This window comes from Artibeus jamaicensis, unplaced genomic scaffold (assembly GCF_021234435.1).
Source record: "Artibeus jamaicensis isolate MK-2021 breed Jamaican fruit bat unplaced genomic scaffold, CSHL_Jam_final contig_64, whole genome shotgun sequence".
In the NCBI taxonomy this organism is placed as follows: domain Eukaryota; kingdom Metazoa; phylum Chordata; class Mammalia; order Chiroptera; family Phyllostomidae; genus Artibeus; species Artibeus jamaicensis.
In genome coordinates, this window is record NW_026521911.1 from 307,747 (window position 1) to 334,555 (window position 26,809).

The following is a 26,809-nucleotide window of genomic DNA, read 5'->3' on the forward strand; positions in this document are numbered from 1 at the left end:
GTACACTGAAAACTACAAAACATTGCTGAAAGAAATTCAAGAAGACAAGAACTCTGCTATATTGCATCAGAATTAGAGCTATCAGTATGAATTAATCATTCAGAGAGAAAAAGAAAAAAAGAAAAGCATTTGTTCTTCCTGACTCTGATAGATAAAAGAGGCTAGAAACAATAACACCAAAATAGCACATCGAGAGCTCAAACTTGTTTTCTAAATATTACTCACCATTAAAAGTCTGTAAGGAATCTTAGAGAAATCATTTATTCCAAGGATGAAATGGGAAATTACAAGGTGATTCTGGAACATCTTATGCCAAAATGTAAGGAAATGCTCAAAAAAATACAGAGAAATCACAAAGGTTACAAGAGCCAATTTGAAGTGGCCCTCTATAGTCAAACCTAAGAGAATTTTTTGATTACCAAAATGAATAATCATAGCACTGGATTATAAATTATTGAATACAAAAGAATCCATGAATCAATACTAATAAAAATAATAATAAACAGGAAGCCTCTTATTTACAATAGAATATCGACTAATAAATGTAATGAGAAATCCTGAGTTGGAAAACCACCATCCACAACCATCAGAATAAAAACTGATTCAGGCCAGAATCACCAATGAATGTTAAAACCCTTGACATAGGTTTGTTTAAGAAGAGCATATTTCACGGCTCACATAGGAGGGGCACCTGGAGTGTCCTTCTTGGGTAATTGGGAAGATGTGCCACTGGATGCTACAGGACACCTACTATATTAGGTCACACTATCAATCCTACCTGGCACATATAAACAAACAGGGAGGCAGCCTAAATGAGGAGACAAAGAAATGTCTTACATGAAAAATAGAACAAAACTCCAAACTAAACAAAATGGAAACAAGCAATCTCTCAGATTCAGAGCTCAAAAAACTGGTTATAAGGATGCATAATAAAATTAGGGAGAAAATAGCTGAAATTAGTGAGAACTTCAACAAACAGAGTGTTGAAACATACATAAAAATCAGAGATTAAAAAACATTTTTAAAACAGAAATGAATATACATATGTATATACATACATACATACATACATATGTTCATTGCAACGTTATTTACAACAGCCAAGATATGGAGAAAAACTCAACTGTCCATCAACAGATAAATGAATAAAGATGCACTGCACATAAACAATGGGATATGACTCAGCCATAAAAAATAATGAAACCTTGCCATCTGTAGCAACATGGGTAGACCTAGAGGGTATTATGCTGAGTGAAGTAAATCAGACAGAGGAAAAAATGCCATATGACTTTACCTATATGCGCAATCGAAAAAACAAAATGAACAAACAAACAGAACAGAAACAGACTCACAGGTACAGAGAATATTTTGAAGGTTGCTACAGGGAGGAGGTTGGGTGGATGGGTAAAAAAGACAAAGAGATTAAGAAGTACAAATTTGAAATTACCAAATAGTCACAGGGATAGGCTGTCAGAAGAGTACTAGATTTATTGGAGTGACCACTTCATAAGTTCTACAATGTCTAATCACTGCATGGTACACCTGAAACTAATATAATATTGTAAAACAATATAACAAAGTAAAAAAAGAAAAATAAGCTTATGCAACATGTCCTCTAATATAACTACATAGTTTTAATACTCTGAGTAGTTCAAAAGAGAAATAAAAGATTCAAAACATTATCTTAAATTCCCCGTGCAGAGTAAAGCTACAATATAATTTGTGCAATTATTTTTTAAAAATAAAACTACGTTCCTAAATGCAAAAAGTAATTGGAAGACATTACAAAATAATATAAAAAAAAACAAATTTCATTTTAAATTTGTCAAAATCACAGAGAAAACCTTGTAAAAATAAGGGATTTTAAAATAATCTACATATGTTATAGTCAATTTATATGTGGTAATATAAATAGGATTATTTACTAATTGTCATGAAAACAGAAACAGAAATACATAGTGTAATAACCCTAACAGTTATTCATTGGAAGTAATATATGTGCAACCCAATCCAGGGATGGAGTTGTTTGGAAGGGATGCTATTGGCAGATATGAAGAGCCACAATATCTTAACTCACGTGTATGTGATGAAGGGTGGTTTGTAAAAAGTGTTAGTTCCCTGTGGAACTGACTTCCCTTGGAGCCTTCAGGCAAATACATAAATATCTCTGCTCCCTGATGCCCAACACTCAGAGACCTTGATTCGCCACATCCTAGGCTATGAAGACTGCATTTGAAGTACGTGAGTAAGTTATATATTGATGTCAGATAACCTCCTGGGGAGTAAATAGGAGAGGATCCCATTTATACTAAAGGACTATAGGGCCTCAGATAAATATTTGAAAACATTAGGACTTTTTGTCTGATGTTAAGTAAGCAGAGTGATAACTAATGCTTTTCAATTTAAAACTCATGGTGGTTGACTATCTTCTCCTAGTACAGCATCCGAGTTCTTTAATTTGTAATCAGAGCCAATATACTTTTGTTTCTCTCCTTTTACCACTGCATAACAGAAGCAATCACACAACAACACAAGATTGCAAACTATTTTACATTCATTAAATATTTGTATGACAGCAGTCTTTCTTTCAACTGCCAATGACTTCATTCCATTCTCCACCTATTTCACCTCCATCCACAGATATACTACAGCCAAATAAAGTGAATTAGCCATTCTGTCGGATTCCCATAGTAGTTTGTGCCTCTAATATGTTCGCTTACCATATTATTTTAGTTGGCTGTTATTTTACTGTTGCCTTACTAAAAAAAATAAAAATAAAAATAACCTTTATTTTCTTATCCTAGATGTTCTTGGAACATTCATTATGGGAAAGAATCAGATAGGAGCTATAAAGTTTGAGTACAATTGGAAATTTTGATTGTGTCTGTAAACAAAAAGTGAGGTCCTAGGTCATATGCTCCAGGCATGACTACCTTAAACCACACTGGTGTTAGCTACACGGTCTTTCACTTACTGGGCATCCCAGGCCTAGAGGACCAGTACTGGTGGATTTCCATCCCCTTCTTCATTTCCTATGTCATTGCCCTGCTTGGAAACAGTCTTCTCATCTTTGTTATTCTCACCAAGCGTAGCCTCCATGAACCCATGTACCTCTTCCTCTGCATGCTGGCAGGAACAGACCTTGTCCTCTCCATGTGCACTGTACCTCAGGCCTTGGCCATTTTCTGGTTCCATGCAGGGGAGATCTCCCTAAACGGCTGTATCACTCAGCTCTTCTTCATCCATTCCACCTACATCTCTGAGTCAGGGATCTTGCTGGTGATGGCATTTGACCGCTACATTGCCATATGCTACCCACTGAGATACACCACCATTCTTACACATGCACTGATTGGGAAAATTGGTGCTGCCATCTTTCTGAGAAGTTACTGTACAATATTCCCCATAATATTTCTTCTGAAAAAACTGACTTTTTGCAGAACTAACATTCTTCCACACACTGTTTGTGAGCACACTGGGTTGGCCAAATATTCCTGTAGTGACATACGAATAAACATTTGGTATGGAATTTTTGTCCTGATATCAACAGTGATTTTAGATGTTGTGCTAATTTTTGTTTCATATGTGCTTATTCTCCATGCCGTCTTTCACATCCCATCCTGAGATGCTCGCCACAAAGCTCTCAACACATGTGCCTCCCATGTCTGTGTCATCATCCTCTTTTATGGGCCTGGGATCTTCTCAACCCTCACTCATGGGTTAGGGCAGCACATCTCACCCCACATCCATGTACTGCTGGCCAACGTCTGTGTTCTTGTGCCCCCTGTGCTGAATCCCATCATTTATGGGATCAAGACCAAACAGATCTGGGACCAGGTGACTCATGTCTTGTTTCCTAAAAAAATATGTCTTTGGAAATGGGAACCAGAGTAGTTTCCTCAATATTTCTAGCCATACATGAGATTAATTTTAGAAGCCCTAGCAGATGAGGGACAGTTAAGACTAGATAAATTTCTCACTGCATATATGTTCCTGAAGCAAGTCCACAAGGGAGCTTGGGACACGCTTTTTAAAAAATATATATTTTGTTGATTATGCTTGATTATACAGTTGATTTTGTTTGATTATACAGTTGTCCTAACTTTTCCCACTTTCCCCTCCACCCAATAGCCCCCACTCCCTCTAGTAATCCCTACATCATTGCTCATGTCTATGGGTCATGTATAGGTTCTTTGGCTACTCCATGCTTTTAAAGTCTCTGATCAATAATATACAATCAATTTCTTTGAGCCACAGTGAGCTTTTTCACTCAGAGTCTAAGAAATAAACCAGTTCACCTTTTTAAGTAATTCCAAGTCTATACATCTAGAGAGTATTTGAAAAGATAAAAACTATGGATTATTGCTGGACTATTCTTTACTGGTTTATTTCATGCTTCGATGTGGTAGAGAGGTTAGGAGAGAGGCAAGGAGCAAAGGAAGAAAGAAAAACCTCTGGCATCCACATTCCCCTATAGCTTTTCCTCTGCCCACCTACTCCTCCCTCTCTCCGCTCCTCCCCTGCCTCCCCCACTTCCTCCTCCTCTTCTTCCTCCTCCTCTTCCTGATCTTCTCCTTCTTTCACCTTCTCAATTACAGTAAAATGCCTTAAAAGAGTCACCTATACATTCTGGTTTTAATTACTTCTCTATTTCTCTTGATTTTACACCAGTCAGGCACTTTTTCTTTGCCATGGACTGCATGTCACACAGTAGCCTTCACACTGCAGGATCCAATGGTCAGTACTTGGCCTACATGGTACATGACACATCAATACCATCTGACATAGTGAAACAGATTCTCATTCTAGAAACTCCTCACTCAGTTCACTTTAGACTGTCTATTAGAAATAAATATGTACAAACCCCCATGTTTTCAAAATCAACTGTTGGGAACCTTACACCTGGCTTCTAGCTAAAAACATTGCATTGATTACAGGAACCTGTGCGCTCCACAGAGCCAATCGGCTACAGGCACATGAGGTGTCCACGAGTACCAGTTGCACCCAAGTAATCAATAAGCGGGCCCTTCTTTGTCTCAAGCTAGCCAATAGCAAGCAACCTAATCTCCTTCCTCTCCCTTCCCCCCCTATATATATACCCAGTTCGGAAAAATAAAGTTTGCAGCTTGATCAGAATCTTTTGTCTTGCTGCCATTCTTCGCGCCTCTTGTCCCCCCAACTCATTTGTTCTAGGTAGGTGGTCGAGCCCCAGTTGATTGCTCTGCAGGCAGGAGCAAGTGGCACCCAATGTGGGGCCCCGGAACAAAGCGCCGTCCCCGCCAGTGACTTCCCCGTACAGATTGGATCGCCGCGACTACTCGACCGCGAGACAGATCCAGGAGCCCCTCCCCTGACAGCGAACTCGGCCAGGTAAGGCCCCCAGTCATGGGACAAGCATGTTCACAAAGTGATATTTTTGTAAGTCAATTAAAGCAAACTCTCAAGGTGCGAGGAACTCGAGTTAAGAAAAAGGATTTAGTTTTATTTTTTGACTTTATATTCAAAATGTGCCCCTGGTTCCCCCAAGAGGGGACGATTGACCCGCAGTGTTGGAACCGGGTCGGAGATTGCCTTAATGACTATTATTGAGTCTCTGGCCCCTAGACCGTCCCTATCACCACCTTCAGCTATTTTAATCTTATTAAAGAAATCTTAGTCACTCATGGGCATTCTCCGGATGTCCAGAGCCTCTGTAAAGAGGGACAAGAAGTTCTAAAAAACCAATCCTGGTCCCCCTCGAGGGCCCCTTCAGCCCAAAATCTCTGTAAAGAGGGACAAGAAATTTCAAAAAATCAATCTCGGCCCCCTTTGAGGGCCCCCTCAATTTGCCCCTCAATTTCTATTAACATAGAGGAAGAGATTAAAAAACCCCCTAACCCTTCCCGTAATTCCTCAAATAACCATGTCGACCAATTAAACCCAGCAGAAGAGGCCAAACTCGAAAAAGAGGCAGCTTCTTACAATAACCTTGACTGGCCTCCTCTCTCTTCTGTCCCCTTACTTAAAGATCTCCCAGCTTTTCGGCCGCCCCCCTATGCACCCTCAAACCTACCGCCTGCGGCCACCCATATTCTGGCCCCCATTCTAAACAACCCCGAGCCACCAACAATCCACCAAAAACCCCTTCTCCAAAAAACCTCCATTCAAGAAGCCTTAATTCTCATTCGAGAAATCAAGGCCGTGGCTAAAGAATTCACTGATTCAACCATATCCACCCCCCACTGAATTACTAGCTTTCCCCAAACTGCGGGGAGTAGACCTAGATACCCAGACTGCTGACATTTTAATAGCCACACATCAAGCTCTTAACATATCTAACCCTCACCTAGCCGAGGATTGCTGGTTATGTATGAGCCTAGGCACCCCCATGCCTTTAGCTATTCCTGTCAATATATCCACCCTTAATAAATCACAGCTACAATGTAACCCTAGTTTACATTTTAGAGTCCAACCTACAATATTCCCACCCTCCCCGTGCTTACAAGGCATAGCTCAAAATAATAGCTTTGACATTCCCATCAGCTTTATGGAATTTACTAGTTGTAGCAGCATAACCAATTATAGTAACCCCCTTTGCCCAGGTCATGGACAAATATTCGTTTGTGGAAACAACCTAGCCTTTTCAGCCTTGCCCGCTAACTGGACCGGGCTATGTGTCTTGGCTACCTTACTACCAGATATAGATGTTCTCCCTGGAGACGAGCCTGTCCCCATTCCCAGCTTAGACCATATTGCGGGGCGACAAAAAAGAGCATTAACATTCATACCCTTATTAGTTGGATTGGGCGTCTCTGGAGCAGTTGCCACAGGGACTGCAGGATTGGGAGTCGCAGTCCATTCATACACAAAGCTCTCTAAACAACTAATTGATGATGTCCAGGCTCTGTCCAGTACCATTAGTGACATCCAAGACCAAGTAGACTCCCTAGCAGAAGTTGTCCTTCAAAACAGACGAGGTCTAGATTTACTTACTGCAGAACAGGGAGGTATCTGTTTGGCTTTACAGGAACACTGCTGCTTCTATGCCAACAAATCAGGCATCGTCCGAGACAAGATAAAACAGTTACAAGAAGACTTAGAAAAAAGAAGAAAAGAACTTTCTGAACACCCCCTTTGGGGTGGACTCAACGGAATTCTCCCCTACCTCCTTCCCCTCTTAGGACCTTTAGTTTCTATCACCCTCATCCTCTCCTTTGCCCCCTGGATTCTTAGACGTGTAACCAACTTAGTCAAAGACCAACTTAACAGTGTACTAGGAAGACCTATTCAGGTGCACTATCAACAAATAGAAATGCTAGAACATGGAGCAGACTCTGAGCCACATGGAGCGGACTCTGAGCCGTACAGCCGCTGGGGTGCTAGCCCACGATTCCTGCCAGGTTCCCCTCCTGCGGGAGCAGCATAACCCTCGAAGGTATGCTTCACAGCCAAGTAGCTGTGATAGACACTGCTGGGTGCAAGGCAAAGCACTGCAAGGAGAGGCCTGTACATACGGCCACTTCGAGTCTCCTGAGAGGTAAGCTGACTTGCAAAGAGGTTGGTACCCAACTCCTCTCCTCCCAAAAGGTACCCTAAAGCTCAGAATGAGCCCAGGAGGAGTCAGGCCTCTGCCTCCCCCAGCCGGTTAAAGTCTACCCTATCTACATTCTCCTCGCCCTCAAAGTAATAAAAAGGGGAGGAGATGTTGGGAACCTTACACCTGGCTTCTAGCTAAAAACATTGCATTGATTACAGGAACCTGTGTGCTCCACAAGCCAATCGGCTACAGGTACATGAGGTGTGCATGCGCTCCCCAAGCCAATCGGCTACAGGCACTTGAGGTGTCCACGAGTACCAGTTGCACCCAAGTAATCAATAAGCGGGCCCTTCTTTGTCTTAAGCTAGCCAATAGCAAGCAACCTAATCTCCCTTCCTCTCCCTCCCCCCATATATATACCCAGTTCGGAAAAATAAAGTTTGCAGCTTGATCAGAATCTTTTGTCTTGCTGCCATTCTTCGCGCCTCTTGTCCCCCCAACTCATTTGTTCTAGGTAGGTGGTCGAGCCCCAGTTGATTGCTCCGCAGGCCGGAGCAATCAACATATTTACTACTAACATTTTACAAGAGATTGCTATCTATTTTCTACTGTGTATGTGTGCGCAGGTAAATAAATATTTTTAATTGAACTATATTTTATCTATTTCTCTAGAATGGATGTTTCTCATTCAGCAAATTAATCTAGCATAATCCCTTGCTAAAACTGTGTACCTCTGCAGGCATTTGTACCAGCTCTCCACTATGTTCATACAGAGATGTGCACTCTTAAAAAGCATTCCTGCCCTGGCTAGTGTGGCTCAATGAACTGAGAGCCAGTCTGCAAACCAAAGAGTCGCCAGTTAAATTCCCAGTCAAGACACATGCCTGGGTTGCAGGCCAGGTCTTCATTTGGGGACTTACAAGAGGCAACCACACATTTCTTTCTCCCTCCCTCTCTCTCTCTCTCCTTCCTCTCTCTCTTTCTCCCTCCTTTCCCCTCTCTCTAAAAATAATTAAAATATTTTCTAAAAAAATAAATAAAAAGTATTCCTTACATGTCACTGCAATTATTTATTTACTTTTCATTTCCCATTTGAGAACAGGCTTGGCATTCTATACACTTGACTTCCCTGATGCCCATTATGTTATCTGAAAGAGTAGGCACTGGGTACAACCACTATGGAAAACAGTATGGAATTTTCTAAGAAAACTAAAAATGAATATGCCTTTTGACCCAGCAATTCCACTGCTAGGAATTGAGTTCTTATATCCTAAGAACCCTGAAACACCAATCCAAAAGAACCTATGCACCCCAATGTTCATAGCTGCACAATTTACAATAGCCAAGAGTTGGAAGCAACCCAGGTGCCCATCAGTAAATGAATGGACCCAAAAACTATGGTACATATACACAATGGAATCCTACGCAGCAGAAAGAAAGAAGGAGCTACTACTCTTTGCAACAGCATGGATGGAACTGGAAAGCATTATGCTGAGTGAAATAAGTCAGGCAGTGAAAGACAAATACCATATAACCTCACCTTTAACAGGAACGTAAACAACAAAACAAACAAGCAAGCAAAATATAACCAAAGAAACTGAAATAGAGAACAGGCTGACAGTGACCAGAAGGGAGGGAATTTCAGGGGAAAAGGGGAAGGGTTTACAGGAGCAAGTATAAAGGACACCTGGACAAAAACTAAGGGGGAGTAGAAATGGGAGGGGGGTGGGGAGCACTGGGGGGTGGGCTGGGAAGGGAGTAAAAGACAGGAAACTGTACTTGAACAATAATTAAAATAAATAAATTTGAAAAGAAAAAAGTAGGCACTGAAGTAAGCACTAAACATTTAAAATGCTTGAAGTACTTTTCTTTATAAACTGTAAAATTATGAAATTATCACTTTAAAATTATTAGAGACTATGAAAATTATCAAAAAGTTACATTTATTACTTATGTTATTGTGATGTACATTTTTTGTTTTTAATTATATTTTTCATATCTGAAACTATTCTTCACATAGATTGCATATATATTCTATGAGAAATCTGTATTTGTACATGTATAAAACCACATATTCACATAGATATATAACTGCAGTTTTAACATAATTTAACTGGCTGTAAAATATACACATTTATGGAAAAAAACATAATTTATCAAGGGTTTCTGTAGTGTAGTGGTTATCATATTCGTCTCACAAAACATAATTTATCTAGCCATTTCATTATTATTAACATGCAGTATATTTCAAGTTTTTCAGCTGTTCAAGAACATGATATCCATTCATTTTAGTTATACCTGAGTCCCTAAATATTAGGTAGTCTAATTATAAATCTTTGTGTTCTTCAGAACTGTTTTAAGATCAAATATCAATTACATTATTTTAAAATTCTGTTTCTTTTAAGTTTAGCATTTGAATAATTATAGCCAATATTTCATCAATGTCTACTCATTTAAAAATACAAAATATCAAAGAGCATTTTAATTATCACTAATCATACTCATTAAGCTAAATACTTCATAACTGCAAAATGTTTTGTCACTTAAGTGTAGTAGACCACTCTGCCTGATTTTAGGAATTGTATCTCTACCCCTGGTGGCTAAGGGTGAGAGACGACATCTGGAATGCCAGCCGCAGGAGACAAAGCCTGTCTCTGGTAGCAAACGCTGCCTCAGTTCCTCTCCCTGCCCCCAAAGCTTGCTCGGAAGTCAATGACGGTTTAGACCCCTCACAGCAGGGTGAGGGGGCAACCTAAGCCAGACTCAATCACTTGGGAGGCCTTCATGGAAGGACTGGGGAGGGGGGGCTGCAACAAAGAGCAATGGACTCTCATCCCCAGCTTTGACATAGCCTGAGTCCCCATGTACTCTGGGATAAGCGCTTCCTGGCTCTAATCCCCTTAAACCTGAATACCTGACGGAGAGAGGTGCAGCTCCTTGCCTGGCCAGAGCATGCCCTGGGGGAAAATCTGGCACCACAAAGACTTGCTGATAAACCTGTGAAATCTGCTCTGCTAAGAGTTCTTTCATTCATATGATAAGGGTCCACCGAGAGGAAATGAGTATGTCTCCCAAAGTTTCTGCAACTCTCTTCCTGACAGACACTCACTCAGACTAAAACCCTCAGACCTCTTTGTAATGTTATCTACTGTTTGATCCTTGCTGCCCTGTATTCCTGTGTATTACAACCCAATAAAAGGTTATGGAAAAAGGTGCTCAAGCCTTTTTCTCCTCGGATAAACTGGCCGCTGCTGGCCTCTTTCTCCCCAGGGAAACTGGCCACAGCCCACGCCTCCATCCCCAAACAGATCTCATCTTGTCTCGGCCATATTTACTCACTCACGCGTGTCCGCGGCACCAGGGGGACCTTGCGAAAGTGGTCGCCCCCACACTTAAGCACATTTTCATATATTATGAACTGTGCAACCATTTTATGCCTTACTTTTTTGGTTACTTAATGTCACATAACATATATTTTCCTTTGCCATCAAGAACATTAAATAAGTATTCAGCTGAATAAGTATTTAATATACTAATATGTGGTGTGCTCTATTTTAGTAAGCTAATGAATTCTTGTTGAATATTTATATCCAAGTAATTGACAGTATAATTAAACTGTCAGGAACATAAGCATTAAGACACTGTATTTTGTGTCCTTGTGGTACTGATACAGGGTGCAGCTGGTGGGGGGGCCCCAAAAAAAGATTTAGAATGGTGTCCAGAATTCAAAGTGTATGGGAATATTGGAGAGACATATAAGATGTCCTCACACCTCCCCCCAGGGGGAAGAAACGAATGGAGCAGGGCCATTGAGAGCTGTTTTGCATAGCAACAGTTTTGCAGCTAACCTCTGGAATGGTTATTTAACATATCTATAACCTTTAACTGGTTTCATAGATATGTTAAATAGCTGTGGCCAAGTTTGGAGCCAGGGAGAAGGGAGTAGCAGGGACTCAGGAGAATGTAACTAGGGGCTGGACTTCTGAGTGAGAAGGGCTTGGACTCAGAATGTAACGAGGGGCTGCGCTCCTGAGTGAAGTGCCGGTGTGTGGGAACTTGGAAAAGACGGGCTCCAGGACATGAGGGGATAACTGCCTAGGTGAAAGGGAAAACCACGCAGCTTTGCCAGAATGGAGATCCCTGCAGCCAGGTGAAGAAGAAAGCCACATGCTTTTGGTGGAGTGCAGACTCCTGCAGCTTTGGTAGAAGAGGCCCATGCGACTTTGGGGTGCCCCCTTTGGCCACGGGGCCTGAAAAGCAAGAGAGACTTTGACTGGAACTGGGTACAAAGGACTCTTGCCAGTGGACCATGAGAGGGTACCACAGTACTTTGGATTAACTCGAGATCCTGCACAGTGACACAGCTGACGGTGCCAGCAGCCTGAAACGCAGACGTGTGCTCTTTTCCTGATTTACGGTACCCGGAGTTGGGACAGTGGGAGAAGGGAGCGCTGTGTGGGTGTAGGTGTATACCCTAAAGGACTTTGATATTTTAGTGGAGGCATTAGGCCTGAATAGCATTAAATAAACATTTTGTTTCCTTTTCACAAATCTCTGGCATTAAGAGATGTCTTTCCAATTGGCGGCGGACAAAAGAGCCCAGTAGATATTAGTATTTTGTTTTTGGGAGGCGCCCCTGTTGTATAGCAGTTTTGGGCATCCCTAGGTGGGCCAAATATTGTATTGCCCCTCCCTCGGACCTCTAGTTGTTCGGTAACAGTACATGATAGGAAAGATCCTGAAAATTTTTACTGCATATCTGAGTGACTTTGTCCTAGCCAGGCTGAATATGTCTTTTTTATGTGCAAAAAGCTTTTTAGATGCATTCCTTAGAAATTCTAAGAAATTCATGTTTTCCAAACATTTAATGGAGTCCAAGAGCAATATGCAAAGTTAAGCTATCATTTTTATCATTATATTTTCCATGTTTTAAAGATACAACTTAACAGAGTAATATTTACTCTTTTTAGTTTACATTTCTGTGAGTTTTGATCTGTTATATCCACCAGATGTGAGAATAACTTTCGAAGACCTTTCAGGGTTTTGATCTTATTTTATTGGCCAAGCTTAACCTGCGCAGGGGCGAACTCTCGGAGTGTCCTGAGACACGGTCCCCAGAGGGCTGCAGATGGGAATCCCACCGAGCGCTTACAGCTAAGTCCTTATGTAGGGGCGAGCAAGCAAGCGTTGAACAGAAGCAGACGTGGCAGTTAGCTGTTTGCTGACAGAGACCGCGCATGGGAACAGGGTGGGGTTTCAAAATTCAAAGCTAAACAGATTACAATCAGCCTGTTTTTCTGTGGTCAGGCTACATTCTCAATTTCCCAGATCTCAACAGATCAACATGCCACTACCACAATAAAGATGTAGGATTGTTCCATCAATCTCCAAAAAAAATACCCTGGTGCAACTTTTTAGTCAACTCCTCCCACCGCCCCTGACAGCCTTTTGTTTCCTATGCTTACTATTTTGCTTTTCTTAAAAAGTCTTGCAAATGGAGTCATACTTTTTGTAGCATTTAGAATCTGGGTTGTTTCCTTTAGCATAATACATTCGAGTTTTATCCATGTTGTACTTGTATTAGTAGCTCATTCTTTTTCATTGCTAGCAGCATTCCATTGTATGGATATACCAGATCGATTCACCCATTTTCCAGTTGAAGGACATTTGAGTTCTTTTCAGGTTTTGGTGATTAGAAATAAAGCTATCATAATTTTATATATTTCATAAGAAGTGAAAACTAAATTACACTTCATTTGGCTGAAAATCTAAGACTAAGATTGCCAGGTCATAGGCTAAGCATATGTTTGACTTTATTTAAAAATTGCCTAATTTATCCCAAGTCCCTATACCATTATGAATTCTCACCAGCAATTTTTGAGCTGCAGTTATTACATATCCTCATTGGAACCTGATACAATCTTTCTTTTAAATTTTAGCTTTCTAATAGATGGTTAATTGTACATCACTGTAGTTTAATTTACATTTCCATGATAATTAGTTGCATAAAGCATATTTTCAAGTACTTATTTGCCATATATACATCTTCTTTGGAGAAATGTATGCTCAAATATTTCGGCCTTTTTATTGCATTGCTTCTTCTCTAATTATTGAGTATTTGTGAGTCCTTTATTCTGGATACAGGCCCTCTATGTGATATGTGATTTGAAGACATGTGTCATTCTATGATTGTCTTTTCATTTCCTTAACAGTGTTTTTCAAAAAAGATAAATTATTAATTTTGATGACATTTTACTTAATATGTTACTTTATACATGTTTTCTGTATGCCAAGATACATTTGCATAATTCTAAGTTACAAAAATGTTCTCCTGTCTTCTTTTAGAAGTTTTATAGTTTTAGTTCTGCATTTAATTCTGTGATCCATTTTGAGTTTTATTTTTTGCATGGAGTATGAGGTATGGATTGAGGTTCATTACTTTGTATATGGATAGCTAATGTTCAAGGACTATTTTTTAAAAAGGCAATCCTTTCTTTATTGTTGCCTTTTCACCTTTACTAAATTTACTACCCATGTTGGTTTGTTTCTGAAGTCTGTGTTTTGTTTCATTGATTTACAAAACTACTCATAGTCTTAACATACATTCCAGCAATCATGTGCCTCATTATTTACTTACATAAATTAAAGCTATATATTCACTCAAATGCCTGCACATGGAATTTATAGCAGTTTTATTTATAATTGTCAAAACTTGGAAGTGATTAAAGGGTCTTTTAGTATGTGATGAATAAATAAACAATTCTTTTAAATAATTTTATTTATTTTTTTAGATTTTATTTATTTATCTTTAGAAGGGGAGGGAAGGAGAGAGGGAGAGAAATATCAATGTATGGTTGCTTCTCATGCGACCCCTGCTGGGAACTGGCCCCTGCTGGGAACTGGCCTGCAACCCAGGGATGTGCCCTGACTGGGAATTGAACCACGATCTTTTGGTTCGCAGGCCCGTGCTCAATCCACTGAGCTACACCAGCCAGGGCTAATAAATAAACAATTTTTTAGGAAAAGTATTAAATAAAAGATATTCAGTTTGGGCAGGGACACTTAAACTGGTATTAGCAGATTATTAATAGATGAAATAATTGTATATGTGAAAAATGCTAAGAATCTATACAATAACACTTAATATAGATATTAAGTGTTACAAGTCACAAGATATATGTTTAAAATACAAGAAAAACTTGCATTTTTGTATTTGAAAGGCTATCTGGAAATAGTCCAGCCATTGTTAATATAATGAGAACAGTTTAGGCAACATCTGTGTAACCTGACAGCCAAGGAGAGTGGACTGAAATGCACATGCATGAACAATGATGTCTTCACTGTAGTAGTCAGTGGAGGGGTGTAGATGCTGTTGAATGAGCATGTGTAATATGAGGCCATCACATTCAAAATGACTGAGCAAGTAGAGTAACGAATCTGCATCAAATTTTGTGTTAACCTTGAACATCCCTCCATGAAAGCTATTCAGATGATTCAGAAGGCCACAGCTATGGGCAACTGGTGATTGGCAGCTTCATCAAACAATGTGCCCACTCATGCATCAAGTGTGGTGCAGATTTTTTTGGCAAAACATCAAATCACCCAAGTGACTCAGCCTCTCTACAGCCCAGATTTGGCTCCCTGTGACTTCTGGCTTTACTCAAAACTCAAATCACCTTTGAAAGGGAAGAGATTTCAGACCATCCATGAGATTCAGGACAATATGACAGGGCAGCTAGTGGTGATTGGGAGAACTGTGTGAGGTCCTTAAGTGCCTACTTGATGGGGACTAAGGTATCATCATCCTCTGCACCATCCGTTTTGTATCTTCTTCAATAAATGTTTGTAGTTTTCATATTACATGTCTGGATACCATCTGGACAGACCTCATACTAGTACTAAACAATTTAAAACAAAATTACAAACTATTTCATTTATTACAGCACAGAAAGAAAACATGAAGTATCAATACTTAAAATTTTGTAGAGTTTAAGAGCTGGATGTGTTCAAGGAAAGAGACATGGTTCAGTTCAGGGTGATCAATTGAACTTAATGCTATTTTATTTTTTAACTTTGATTTAATCTTTACTTTATATTTTCCATTAATATTTAGTCACCTTATACCCCCTCCCCCCAGAAATGACCATACTGTTGTCCATGTCCATGAGTCCTTTTTCCTTTTTGCTCTATCCCTCCACCTCATAACCTCCCCATCCCCACTAGCTGTCGTCTGCTCTTCATCTATGAGTTTGTCTCTGTTTTGCTTGTTAGTTCAGTTTGTTCATTAGAATCCACATATGAGTGAAATCATACGGTATTTATCTTTCTTTGACTGGCTTATTTCACTTAGCATAATGTTCACTAGGTCCATCCATACTGTTGCAAAGGGTAAAGCTTTCTTCTTTTTTATGGCCAAGTAGTATTCCATAGTGTAAATGTCCCATAGTTGTTTTATCCACTCCTCTACTGATGGACACTTCAGCTTCTTCCATATCTTGATCATTGTAAATAACACTGCAATGAACATATTTTTTTAAAAGGTAATCTTTTTTAAAGAGGTACTTACATTATTTTGAATTAGTGTTTTGGTTTCCTTTAAATATATTCCCAGAAGTGGGATCACTGGATCATAAGGCAGTTCCATTTTTACTTTTTTGAGGAATCTCCATACTGCTTTCCTCAGTGGCTGCACCAATATGCATTTCCACAAACAGTGTAAAAGTGTACTCCTTTCTCCACATCCTTGCCAGAACTTGTTATTTGTAAACTTACTTATTATAGAGATTCTGACAGGTGTGATATGATATATCATTACAGTTTTAATTTGCATTTTTCTGATGATGTTAAGCATATTTTCATGTGTCCATTGGCCATCTGTATGTCCTCTTTGGAGAAGCATCTATTCAAATCCTATGCTCATTTTTTTCATTAGGTTGTTTGTTTTTTTAGTATTGAGTTTTGTGATTTCTTTATAAATTTTGGGTATTAACCCCTTATCAAAAGTATCAGTGAATATGATCTTTCATTCTGTAGGTTGTCTTAATGCTATTTTAGAATAACAAAGAGGCCTCAGGATCCTACAGAGCACTTTTGCTAACTCATTATTTATAAGAGCCTGAGAATCCAGTGAGGTAATACCAAAGGGTTTTACAGAGTGCTGAGAGACATGGGGTACTTCACTAGTCATGCCAAGGAGTCTCAGGGATTGCTAGCAGAATGTGCACAAAAACTGCTCAGTTCCAAGAGAGACCATTGGTCCTTCACTTCAGCTCCTAACCCCACAGCTGCTGAGCTCACAAGATGGGTCACATTAAAGACCCGACAAAAGGGCTCTAAAAAAACTAAAAATCTTTACAAATAAACACTTCCTAGCCACTGCTCACCATTCTCTAGCAATAAGACCAGACATAGTCAGAAGCCCCACACACTAAATTGCACTCAATAACTTTTTAACTCTAAACAAGACCCTGGCACTGATAAACATCCCGTGGCACAGTCAGTTGTTGAAACTTCAATTGAAAAATTAAATCAAAACAACACTCTTTGCCCAGCAGCAAAAAAACGTCCTTAGACTCTTGGTAAGAACCATCCCCCTGATCCCAGCCAAGAGATAATCTTATTAAACTTAAATGAGAGACACTGGTACCATGTGCAGCAGAACTATAGACTTTCTCCTTGAAAGCAACAGCCACCAAGATAGCAGGGCACATTATATGACAAGGTGATCAATTTATCAATAGTGTATAACACTCAGTAATTGTCCTACTAGCCATATATCCAAGAGAATTGAAAAAGTATATCCACACAAAGATCTATACAGGAATGTTCACAGCAAAATTATTCATACCAGCCGAAACATAGAAACAGCCCAAATATCCATCAACTGGTAAATGCATTAACAAAATATGGCATATCCATACAATTGAATATTATTTAACATAAAAAGGAAAGAACCACTGGTACATACTACTTCACAGATGAACCTTGAAAACACCATGTTAAGTGAAACAAACCAGTCATTTAAAAACAGCACTTTTATATATTTCCACTTACATTAAAAGTCCAGAGATATTTAGGGACATATAGAGACAGAAAATACCTCAGTGGTTTCTTAGGGCTCTGGTGCATAGGCTGGGTAGGAAAGTGATAGTCAAGGTTATGGGGTTTCTATTAGAGGTGATAAAATGTTCTAAAATTAATTGTGTTGATAGTTACATATACCTATGAAAATGCCCCCCAAGAAACACCACTAAATTGTACACTTAAAGTAGATAAATAATATAGTATAGGAATTATATCTTAATAGAGCAGCTTTTAAAAACTGAAAACTGTTCATCGAGTTCCAATGAATGATATACTTGCACAACTATCTGGAGAAAAGTATACTGATATCTGCAATCTATTTTGAAACACATATTTTTAAATTAAGATAAGTTGGTGAATAGAGTGAAGACTAGATAATAGGTGATTAAAAAAACAAGTACAGAGAAATACTAGTGGCAGCATATAAGTGGTAGATATAAGAATATTCACTGTAAATTTTTTTCAATTTTGCTGTGTATTTGAAAAAAATCATGAGAAAATTTTGGAGATAAAGAGATTATGTCACCCTAAGAAAATGTATACTGATATCATAAGGGCATAACACATTGGATTTGAACAAAGTGAGTCAACACCCATACTCAAAACACAAACAAGCAAAGCAAAAGTAGAGAAGGGAAAACTCTTTCTTATACCAGAATATGAAATAATACATGTAAAAGAAATCGTCAAGATAACAATACACTATTTTGCAAGCATCATAATAATAGCTAATTCTGGAAAGATAAAGAATGACTCCAAAAATCCCTGGAATAAATCCATGGTGAAATAGTGTATCTCAACAATCTCAAAAAGAAAGCCATCCTTCTGGGGAGAAACATAGTCAAACCATTTTAATAGATCCCACTGCTGTCACTATGAAGGGACAAAAGTTAATAGCAGATGCCTCATGTGTGATGCATGGAGGATGACAGGATAGCAATTATGTTGTCCTGCTGTCAGAAACGCACAGCTGCCATCAAATTATGAGGAAATGATCAGACAGACTCAAACTGAGAGACCTCACTCCCAAAACGAGGCCTGTACTCCTTGAGAATGACCATATTCTAAATGAAATGGAAACCTGAGAAATTGTTCCACTTTATAAGAAAATTAAAAAATGACAATGGAGGAGAACCCAGCTTCCCTGTTCCTCCACAAATGTCAAAAATTGGACAGCTATCTAGACAAAAACAGCTCTGGGAGACCTCTAGAGTCCACTCAGAAAGTTTTAGCAACACCATCTAACAAAAAAACTAAGAATAGTCACACAGGAAGAGAAGGAAGACACCTTCATTTGACTTGCGTTGTCCCGTTCCCCCAGCTGGCACTGATCAGTGCCAAGATCTTCACAGTTACTGATTTCCTCTTGCTGAGAAAGGAAGAGCAGTCTGAGCGACTAGCTTCTCTACACTTCTATGGCACTACTTGAAGACCCTACTTTGGCTTCACCCCACACACCAGCAAAGCTGAGACATTTGGAGCCAGATGGAAAAAAGGAGGAAAAGCAGCAGATATTATTCACAGACATGCAGCAGGAGCACAGAGACCTGCTTTGTGGACAAATTCAACAGACTTTGCCACTGGGGAAGCCAACAACCAGTGGAGAACACCCTGCAGAATCAGACAGTTTTTTTTCCAGTGGTACCTGTGTTCACTGTTGCCAGCTGCCTGAGTCCTCCCTCCTCCCTACCCCTTTCCTGCCCCTACTAGAGCTTGGACCTATACCACTGGCCAGCCAAGGTCTCTGTGGCTTCACACATGTAAGATGCCAGCTCCGAGTCACACCCAGACCCCAAGAGAACCCAGGGGCTATGCTTACAACCAATAGGAGCTTCCAGAGCTGCAAAAGTGTAAGACACCAGCCTAGGTCCTTGGTGGAATCCCACGACCATGCATAAGAATGTGTGGGGAAAAGAAATCTTTGCACACTACTGGTTGTGTGCAAATTGGTACAATCACTATGGAAAATAGTATGGATGGTTTTTTTTTAAGTTAAAAATAGATCTACCATATGATCCAGCAAACTTTTTTTGAGTACACATCCAAAGGAATTAAAATCAGAGTCTTGTAGAGATATCTATAATCCCATGTTTGTTGCACCCTTACCTACAATAGCCAAAATATGGAAACAAGCTAACTGGCCATCAATATATAAATGGATAAAGAAGAAATGAGAATATGTGTGTGTATAAACATTATTCAGCCATGAGAATGAAGAAAATCCTGCTGTTTGTAACAATATGTATGAAACTGGTGGGCATTATGCTAAGCAAAATACCTCAGACAGAAAAAATAAATACTGTATGACATCAATTTATGTGGAAAATAAAATAGGCAAACTCAAGGAAACAGAGATTGGAATGAAATCATCCAGGACGAGTGGAGGAAATGAGGAGATATTGATCAAAGGGTACAAACTTCCAGTCATGACATTAACGAGTTCCAGTGATTATAGTCAATAGTATTGCATTATATATTTGGATGTTGCTAAGAGAGTAGATTTCAAATGTTCTCGCCATAAAAAAAAAAGTAATTGTGTGGTGGGATAGACATGTTTGATAAAGCTGTTGTGGTAATCAGTTTGCAATATATAAATTATCAAATCAACACATTGTGTATTTCATACTTACACAGTGTTGTATGTCAATTATATCTCAATAAAGTTTGGAGAAACTAAAGAGAAAATAAAGATTCATGACAAAAATATACAACAAATAAATGCCATCATGTTTAAGGATTGGAAAAATCATTGCTATAAATGAGTATAAATCCTGACCATAGTAACTATGAATATGGACTGAATGTTAGATAATGATATTGTATCAATGTTAAATATTATGAATTGTGTACTGATCTGTGGTTATGTAAGAGGTATAAGAGGTTTTCCTTGTTCTTAACAGACACATGCTGAATATTTAAAGTGAAAGGTCAGCCCTGGCTGCTGTAGCTCAGTGGATTGAGCAGGGGCCTGTGAACCAAAAGACCGCAGTTCGATTCCCCATCACGGCACATGCCTGGGTTGCAGGCCAGTTCCCAGCAGGGGCCAGTTCCCAGCAGGGGAAGCACGAAAAGCAACCATACATTGATATTTCTCTCCCTCTCTCCTTCCCTTCCCTTCTAAAGATAGATAAATAAAAATGTAAAAAAGAAAAAAATAAATAAATAAAGTGAAAGGTCATAGCATCTGCAAATTATTTCAAATGGTTCACCAAGAGAAAAGTATAATGCCCTGGCTGGGTAGCTCAGTTCATTAGAGTGTCATTCTAAAAAGCCAAGTTGTGGGTTAGATCCCAGCTCAGGGCACACGTAAAAATCAACCAGTGAATGCATAGATAAGTAAGTGAATGCATAGGTAAGTGGGACAACAAAAGGATGTTCCCTCTCTCTCTCTCTCTCCCCCACCAAAAGAATAAATAAAAAGAGAAAAGAGTAATAATAATATATAATATATACAAGGATAATGAAAAAGCAGAGAACAAAAAGAAAATGGCAAAGTGATAATAATGGGTAACTCTAGAAGAAAGTTAAATGGGTTTTTCACTGTAACATTCTTGCAAATTTTTGGTACATTTAATTTTCTTAAGATAAATACTAGTGGGGACTTCCACCAAGATGGAGGCACAGGTGGAGCACTGTGCCTTCTCACACAACCAAGTTTAAAAACAAGAAAGTTTTAGCAGCAAAAACACAGCCAAACCACAGAAAATTGAACTATACAGAAGTCTGACAACAACAAACCCTTCAGCCAAACCTGTAAGAGGGGCAGAGCCAGCAGCAGAGCAGGGTCAGACAGGAAAGATCCACCGGACCCACCCGGGCACATAACCCAGGCGCCCAGGCAGTCGTGGGTGGATCCCAGGTGTGCAGTAGCGGGCAGACTCACTGAGAGCACAAGGCTGTGGACTCACTGAGGGCTGACCATGGTCACACATTCGTGCTCAATAAACCAGTGAAGGAGCAAGCAGTGAGACAGACCCTGCAGGCCCCAGTGGTGGGAATTGGCAGAGGGGACCGCCATTGTCCCTCTCTGACCCCGCCCCACATACAGCATCACAAACCGGGTGACCTGCCCTGATGAACACCTAAGGCTCCACTCCTCATAAGTAACAAGCACGAACAGATCACAACATGGCTCAAGAAGAACTCAGAGTCCCAGAGCCGATAAATCCAAGCAATGAAGAAATAGCCAAACTTTCAGTTGCACAATTCAAAACACTGGTGATCAGGATGCTCACAGAACTGGTTGGTTTTAGTCACAAATTAGAGGAACATATGAAGGCTAAACTAATTGAAATGAAGGGAAATGCACAGGAAACCAATAGTAATGGAAAGGAAACTGGGACTCAAATCAAAGGAGTGGACCAGGAAGAGGAAAAAAATGACCAAACAGAAAAGGATGAAGAAACAAGAATTCAAAAAAATGAGGAGAGGCTTAGGAACCTTCAGGACATCTTTAAACGTTCCAACATCCAAATTATAGGGGCACCAGAAGGGGAAGAGGAACAGCCACCAGTGGAAAACTTATTTAAACAAATAATAAAGGAGAATTTCCCCAATCTGGCAAAGGAAATAGACTTTTATGAAGTCCAGGAAGCTCAGAGAGTCCCAAAGAAGTTGGACCCAAGAAGGAACACACCAAGGCACATCATAATTATATTAGCCAAGATTAAAATGAAGGAGAGAATTCTAGAAGCAGCAAGAGATAAGGGAACAGTCACCTACAATGGAGTTCCCTTCAGACTGTCAGCTGATTTCTCAAAAGAGACCTTACAAGCAAGAAGGGGCTGAAAAGAAGTATTCCAAGTCATGAAATCCAAAGACCTACAACCAAGATTGCTCTATCCAGCAAAGTTTTCATTTAGAATGGAAGGACAGATAAAGTGCTTCTCAGATAAGATCAAATTCAAGGAGTTCATCATCACCAAGCCCTTATTATATGAAATGTTAAAGGGACTTACCTAAGAAAAAGAAGATAAAAAATATGAACAGTGAAAGGACAGCAAACTCACAGTTATTAACAACCACACCTAAAACAAAAGCAAATTAAGAGAACAGCTAGATCAGGAGCAGAACCATAGAAATGAAGATCACATGGAGGGTTAGCAACAGGGGAGTGAGAGGAGGAGAAGAGAGGAAAAGGTACAGAAAATAAGTAGCATAGACGGTAGGTAGAAAATAGATAGGGGGGAGGGCAAGAATAGTAGGGGAAATAAAGAATCTAAAGAACTTGAGACATGTGGTCATAAACTAAGCGGGGGGAATAGTGGGGGAGGGTGTGTTCAGGATGGAGGGGAATGAAGGGGGAAATAGAACTTTAATGGCATAATCAATAAAATATTTTAAAAACAATAAAAAGAAATAAATACTAGTGAAAAAATTTTATTGAGGTTCTTTATAAGTTAAGTGGAAGTAGAATTCTGAATCACCTTCTTATATCATTTCGACTAGAATGCCATGGCTTTAATATAATATACAGACAAAAAGATATTTCTTAGGCATAAAATTATTTATCCTTTACAAACATTTATACATAGATTTACATGGATTAATTAAATAAAAAGAAATAAAATAAACAGGAAGAGTTAAGTTTATCAGAAGCAGAGTTCTACTGAATAAGATGACTGAAAATTAAAGTAGATCATTTGGTAGCCAAAGGAAAGGAGGATACAGAATGTTTTTCATAGTTGACCTTGATTCACATAAGAAATCCAAGGAGACATTTCAAAAGGCATGCAAGTATTTTCATGGAATTACCTAAAAGATTTTTATTAGAAATCCCAAAGTTTGAATGACTTGACAAATGTGGTATAAATGTAGTTCATTTGTCTACATTAAAAAAGAACACCTTTGTTATAATGTTTATTTTCAAATTGTACTGGCTAAAAATAGGATTTATAGTTACAAATTGCCATTAAAATAAAATCAGGAATATTTTGTATGGTAATGCTATCAATTTGTTATAAGTATGTGAGCACAACTAATCAAAGGATGTGTAGAGGAAAGAGTGGGCTAGTCAGGCTTGAAGAGCCATAATGACCTGATCCACATGTGTAGGATAAAGATTTTGAAAAGACACCTCTAAATTGGACTCCCTGAAATAATACTGTCCCTGAGGCTTTCAGGCAAATACATAAAATCTCAGGTCCCTGGCGCCCATCTCTCTGACAATCCTATTGTGACTCATCCCATTCCAGCATATGAGAACTCCATTTAAAGCAGGTGAGTGGTTTTCTCTGTTTCTGTGGGATGAAATTTCAGGCAAGAATGCCCTATCCAGACTAAATGTTATAGGACCCATGATAGGTGGTTGAAGATATTAGGACCATTGTCTCGAGTTAAGTAGACAGAATTGGAGAGGCAAAAGCCGTTGTGTGCTAGAGCCACTTGTACTGGCTCATTTGTGCTCATTTCTTGCAAAGTCCGCCTTCACGGGCATCACATTGCTACCTGGAAAGAGACCATGGTAAGAGAACACCACTGTAGAAATTGGCTAAAACTACCAATCAGGACTTTGTATTTACATATGTATTTACAGTATGTGCATTAGAGCTGCGTTGCCAGCATACCTTGAACAAAGTCATAAATACGGGCTATCTCCAGTAGAATGGAAACTGCTATCTGGAAGAAGAAAATGGGAAGACTCTAGGAATGAGGACCCTCATTAGCTCTCAGTATTTCAAGAATCCCCAAGCTCTTCCTAAGAAGGTTCTACATTGACCCCAGACCCTTACTACTTAAAGAGGCTTATTTATGGATACTCTCTGCACTGATCCTTTGGCACACCCAACCAATATTTGTTATTTGGTTGTTCTGTTCAACATGTTGAGGAGCGATATTATGCCTAGGTGTGCTCAGATCTGGAACTGCACAGATGAGCAAAACAATCCTTAGACCTCAGAAAATTTAAAATCAGTAGGGGGAACATTGCCAGATAATCAAATGTGCTCCTATCATTGAGATTTATGTTCTGGTGGTGAGACTCTTTGTACAATCAGAGGGAAAGAAGAGATGTGTGGGGAGAAGATTTGCACAAGTACATTGCTGGCTTAGTGTGCAGATGGTGAAAGCACCCTGGATATTGGTAATCCTCTTGCAAACACAGAAGGGAGAAACAAGTAAATCCTCCAGAATGCCGAAGACACTTGAATCAAGACTGAGAGTACACTCATGAGGTATTTGAGAAGTTGTCTGAAATTTGATTAACGAACAAGAAACTAAAGTACTCATAACTTTACCCATAGACCAGACCCCAAACACTGAACTCCTTAGCATCTCTTCTCTGCCTCCCAGAAGAAAAATTCTCTTTACTCCCAAATTATCCAATGTCCACTCTCGTCTGTAAGCTGGTCCTCTTTTTAGTTACTTAACATTTACATTGCTTCATTCTTATCACCTTTCCTGTTTTGACTTTGTCAACATATGACACATACACCTAGCCATTAGCCTCCAATGGCATTGTCATAGCTATTTTAATCTCTTCCATCTCTTCCAGGAAGATGGCCTTCCTCAGGGCACTATATATTCTCAAGTGGCTGAGAGACCAAAAGCTGACCTGGTGGCAGTTTCTGACCACAGTAGGTACTTTCAGACATCTCTACTGAGCTTTCATATCATGGGTTTGCTTTTAAGACAATTTTAACTATTACTTAAGAGTAATAGAGTAATGAAAATAGTAGTAGAATTTCCTACTCTGAAAATTAAATTTAGAGTAAAGGGAATTGAACTGGAAGAGCAGAGAGCAAATGATTATGTTAATACTATGTATTAGATCCTCAATCATGTAGAAAACTTGAAAGCTGTTATATACTTGATTATTTCATGGGCCCCTGAACTTCTCACAACCTGAGTTTTGCACTAAGCTCCTCTCCGGAGAATGGAGATTGGAGTGTCAATCAAGTTCAACATATAGAGTGGGCATGGAAGAGGGAAAATTCTAGAGTTTGGCCTTCATAGTATACACTATTTCCTTTTACAAACACTGGTGCTGGATGATTCAATGGAATAATGAGTCCTGGGCCCATTAAGCCACATGATTCCTTTTAGAATCTGAAACAGCTTAACCTTTTTTTCTGTTTTCTCCATCAGTTCTTAGAATTTGGGATGACTAGCCTTCCTTCCATATTTTCACTCAGCTCCTCTTCTTCTGTAGTATGGTGGATAACAGAACTATTTATGAATTTCTCAGGCTTCAGTGGCCTGGAGACATGGTCCACAGATGTCTTAGATATTATTAGAATGTTATCACTGTCGAATAAAGAGGCACTGACAAGGAAACACATCAAATATTGGTTTTAAACATAAACAATTTAAAAAGCTATGTTATATTACCCCTGTTTACTCTGTAGTAAAAAGGATAGGACATCACTACCTGCTCAGGAAATGCCTTTGTTCTCCTCCTCCCCTAACCCTCTACCTCCTGGTCTCCAGAACTTATTAATTTTATTCAGTTCGGAAAATACTTTTATTCCTTAATCCATTCACAGGAGATAAAAACATATGTATTACTCATTTAAAACTTCCAAGTCAAGGCTATATTCTTAGAGATGTGGCAAGATTCGTGAGCCTCAAAGTACTATTTGCAGAAATTAGTGGTGAAAACACCTACTTGCCTGTGTTGTGAGAAGCCATTAATGAAGTACCTTAGATAGCATTTTTATATTAGTCCCTAACATTGAGATAAAAAAAAATTTTATTCTATCTATTTCACTGTGATCACAATGGATCAGTATATTAGTCTATAATACAATAATTTGAGTGTCCTGACATTCCGGCTTTTGTCATCTTTCTCCCTTCCAAACTACCTTCCACTGGCTGCCACGTTAATACAATATATCTAAAATGCCCTCCAGTTTCCTAACTCATCATGACTGACCATTCACTCAGAGACAAAGTCCAGGATCCTTTCAAAGGAAAGCTCAAAAATAACTTCTTAAAACCAACACAAGTACAGACTGAAGGAACCCTTCCACTGTATTCCTGTATCAGTTTAATTAGTACTCAGTTTAAAAAGATGGTAATCATTAACTTAATCATTTAATTTCCTCTACTTGTATAAGGGTCTATCTTATTAACACAATTAAGACCTCATTCAGAAAATCACGCCTTATTTTTTTTTATTATCTATATACATTATAACTCCTGACACCCTCAGAATGAAATAGGATCATGTAGGTATGAAAAGCACCTCATAATATCAAAGAGAAAAATATA

General features: G+C 39.1%; 1 protein-coding gene across 1 annotated transcript; it reads left to right on the forward strand.

Moving 5' to 3' along the window:
• The first annotated feature begins 2,925 nt into the window (after positions 1-2,925).
• Positions 2,926-3,894, forward strand: LOC119042117 (olfactory receptor 52B4-like). Its single transcript, XM_037135710.2, is given in 1 exon segment — positions 2,926-3,894. A coding segment is annotated over 1 exon segment (969 nt).
• Positions 3,895-26,809: the final 22,915 nt, after the last annotated feature.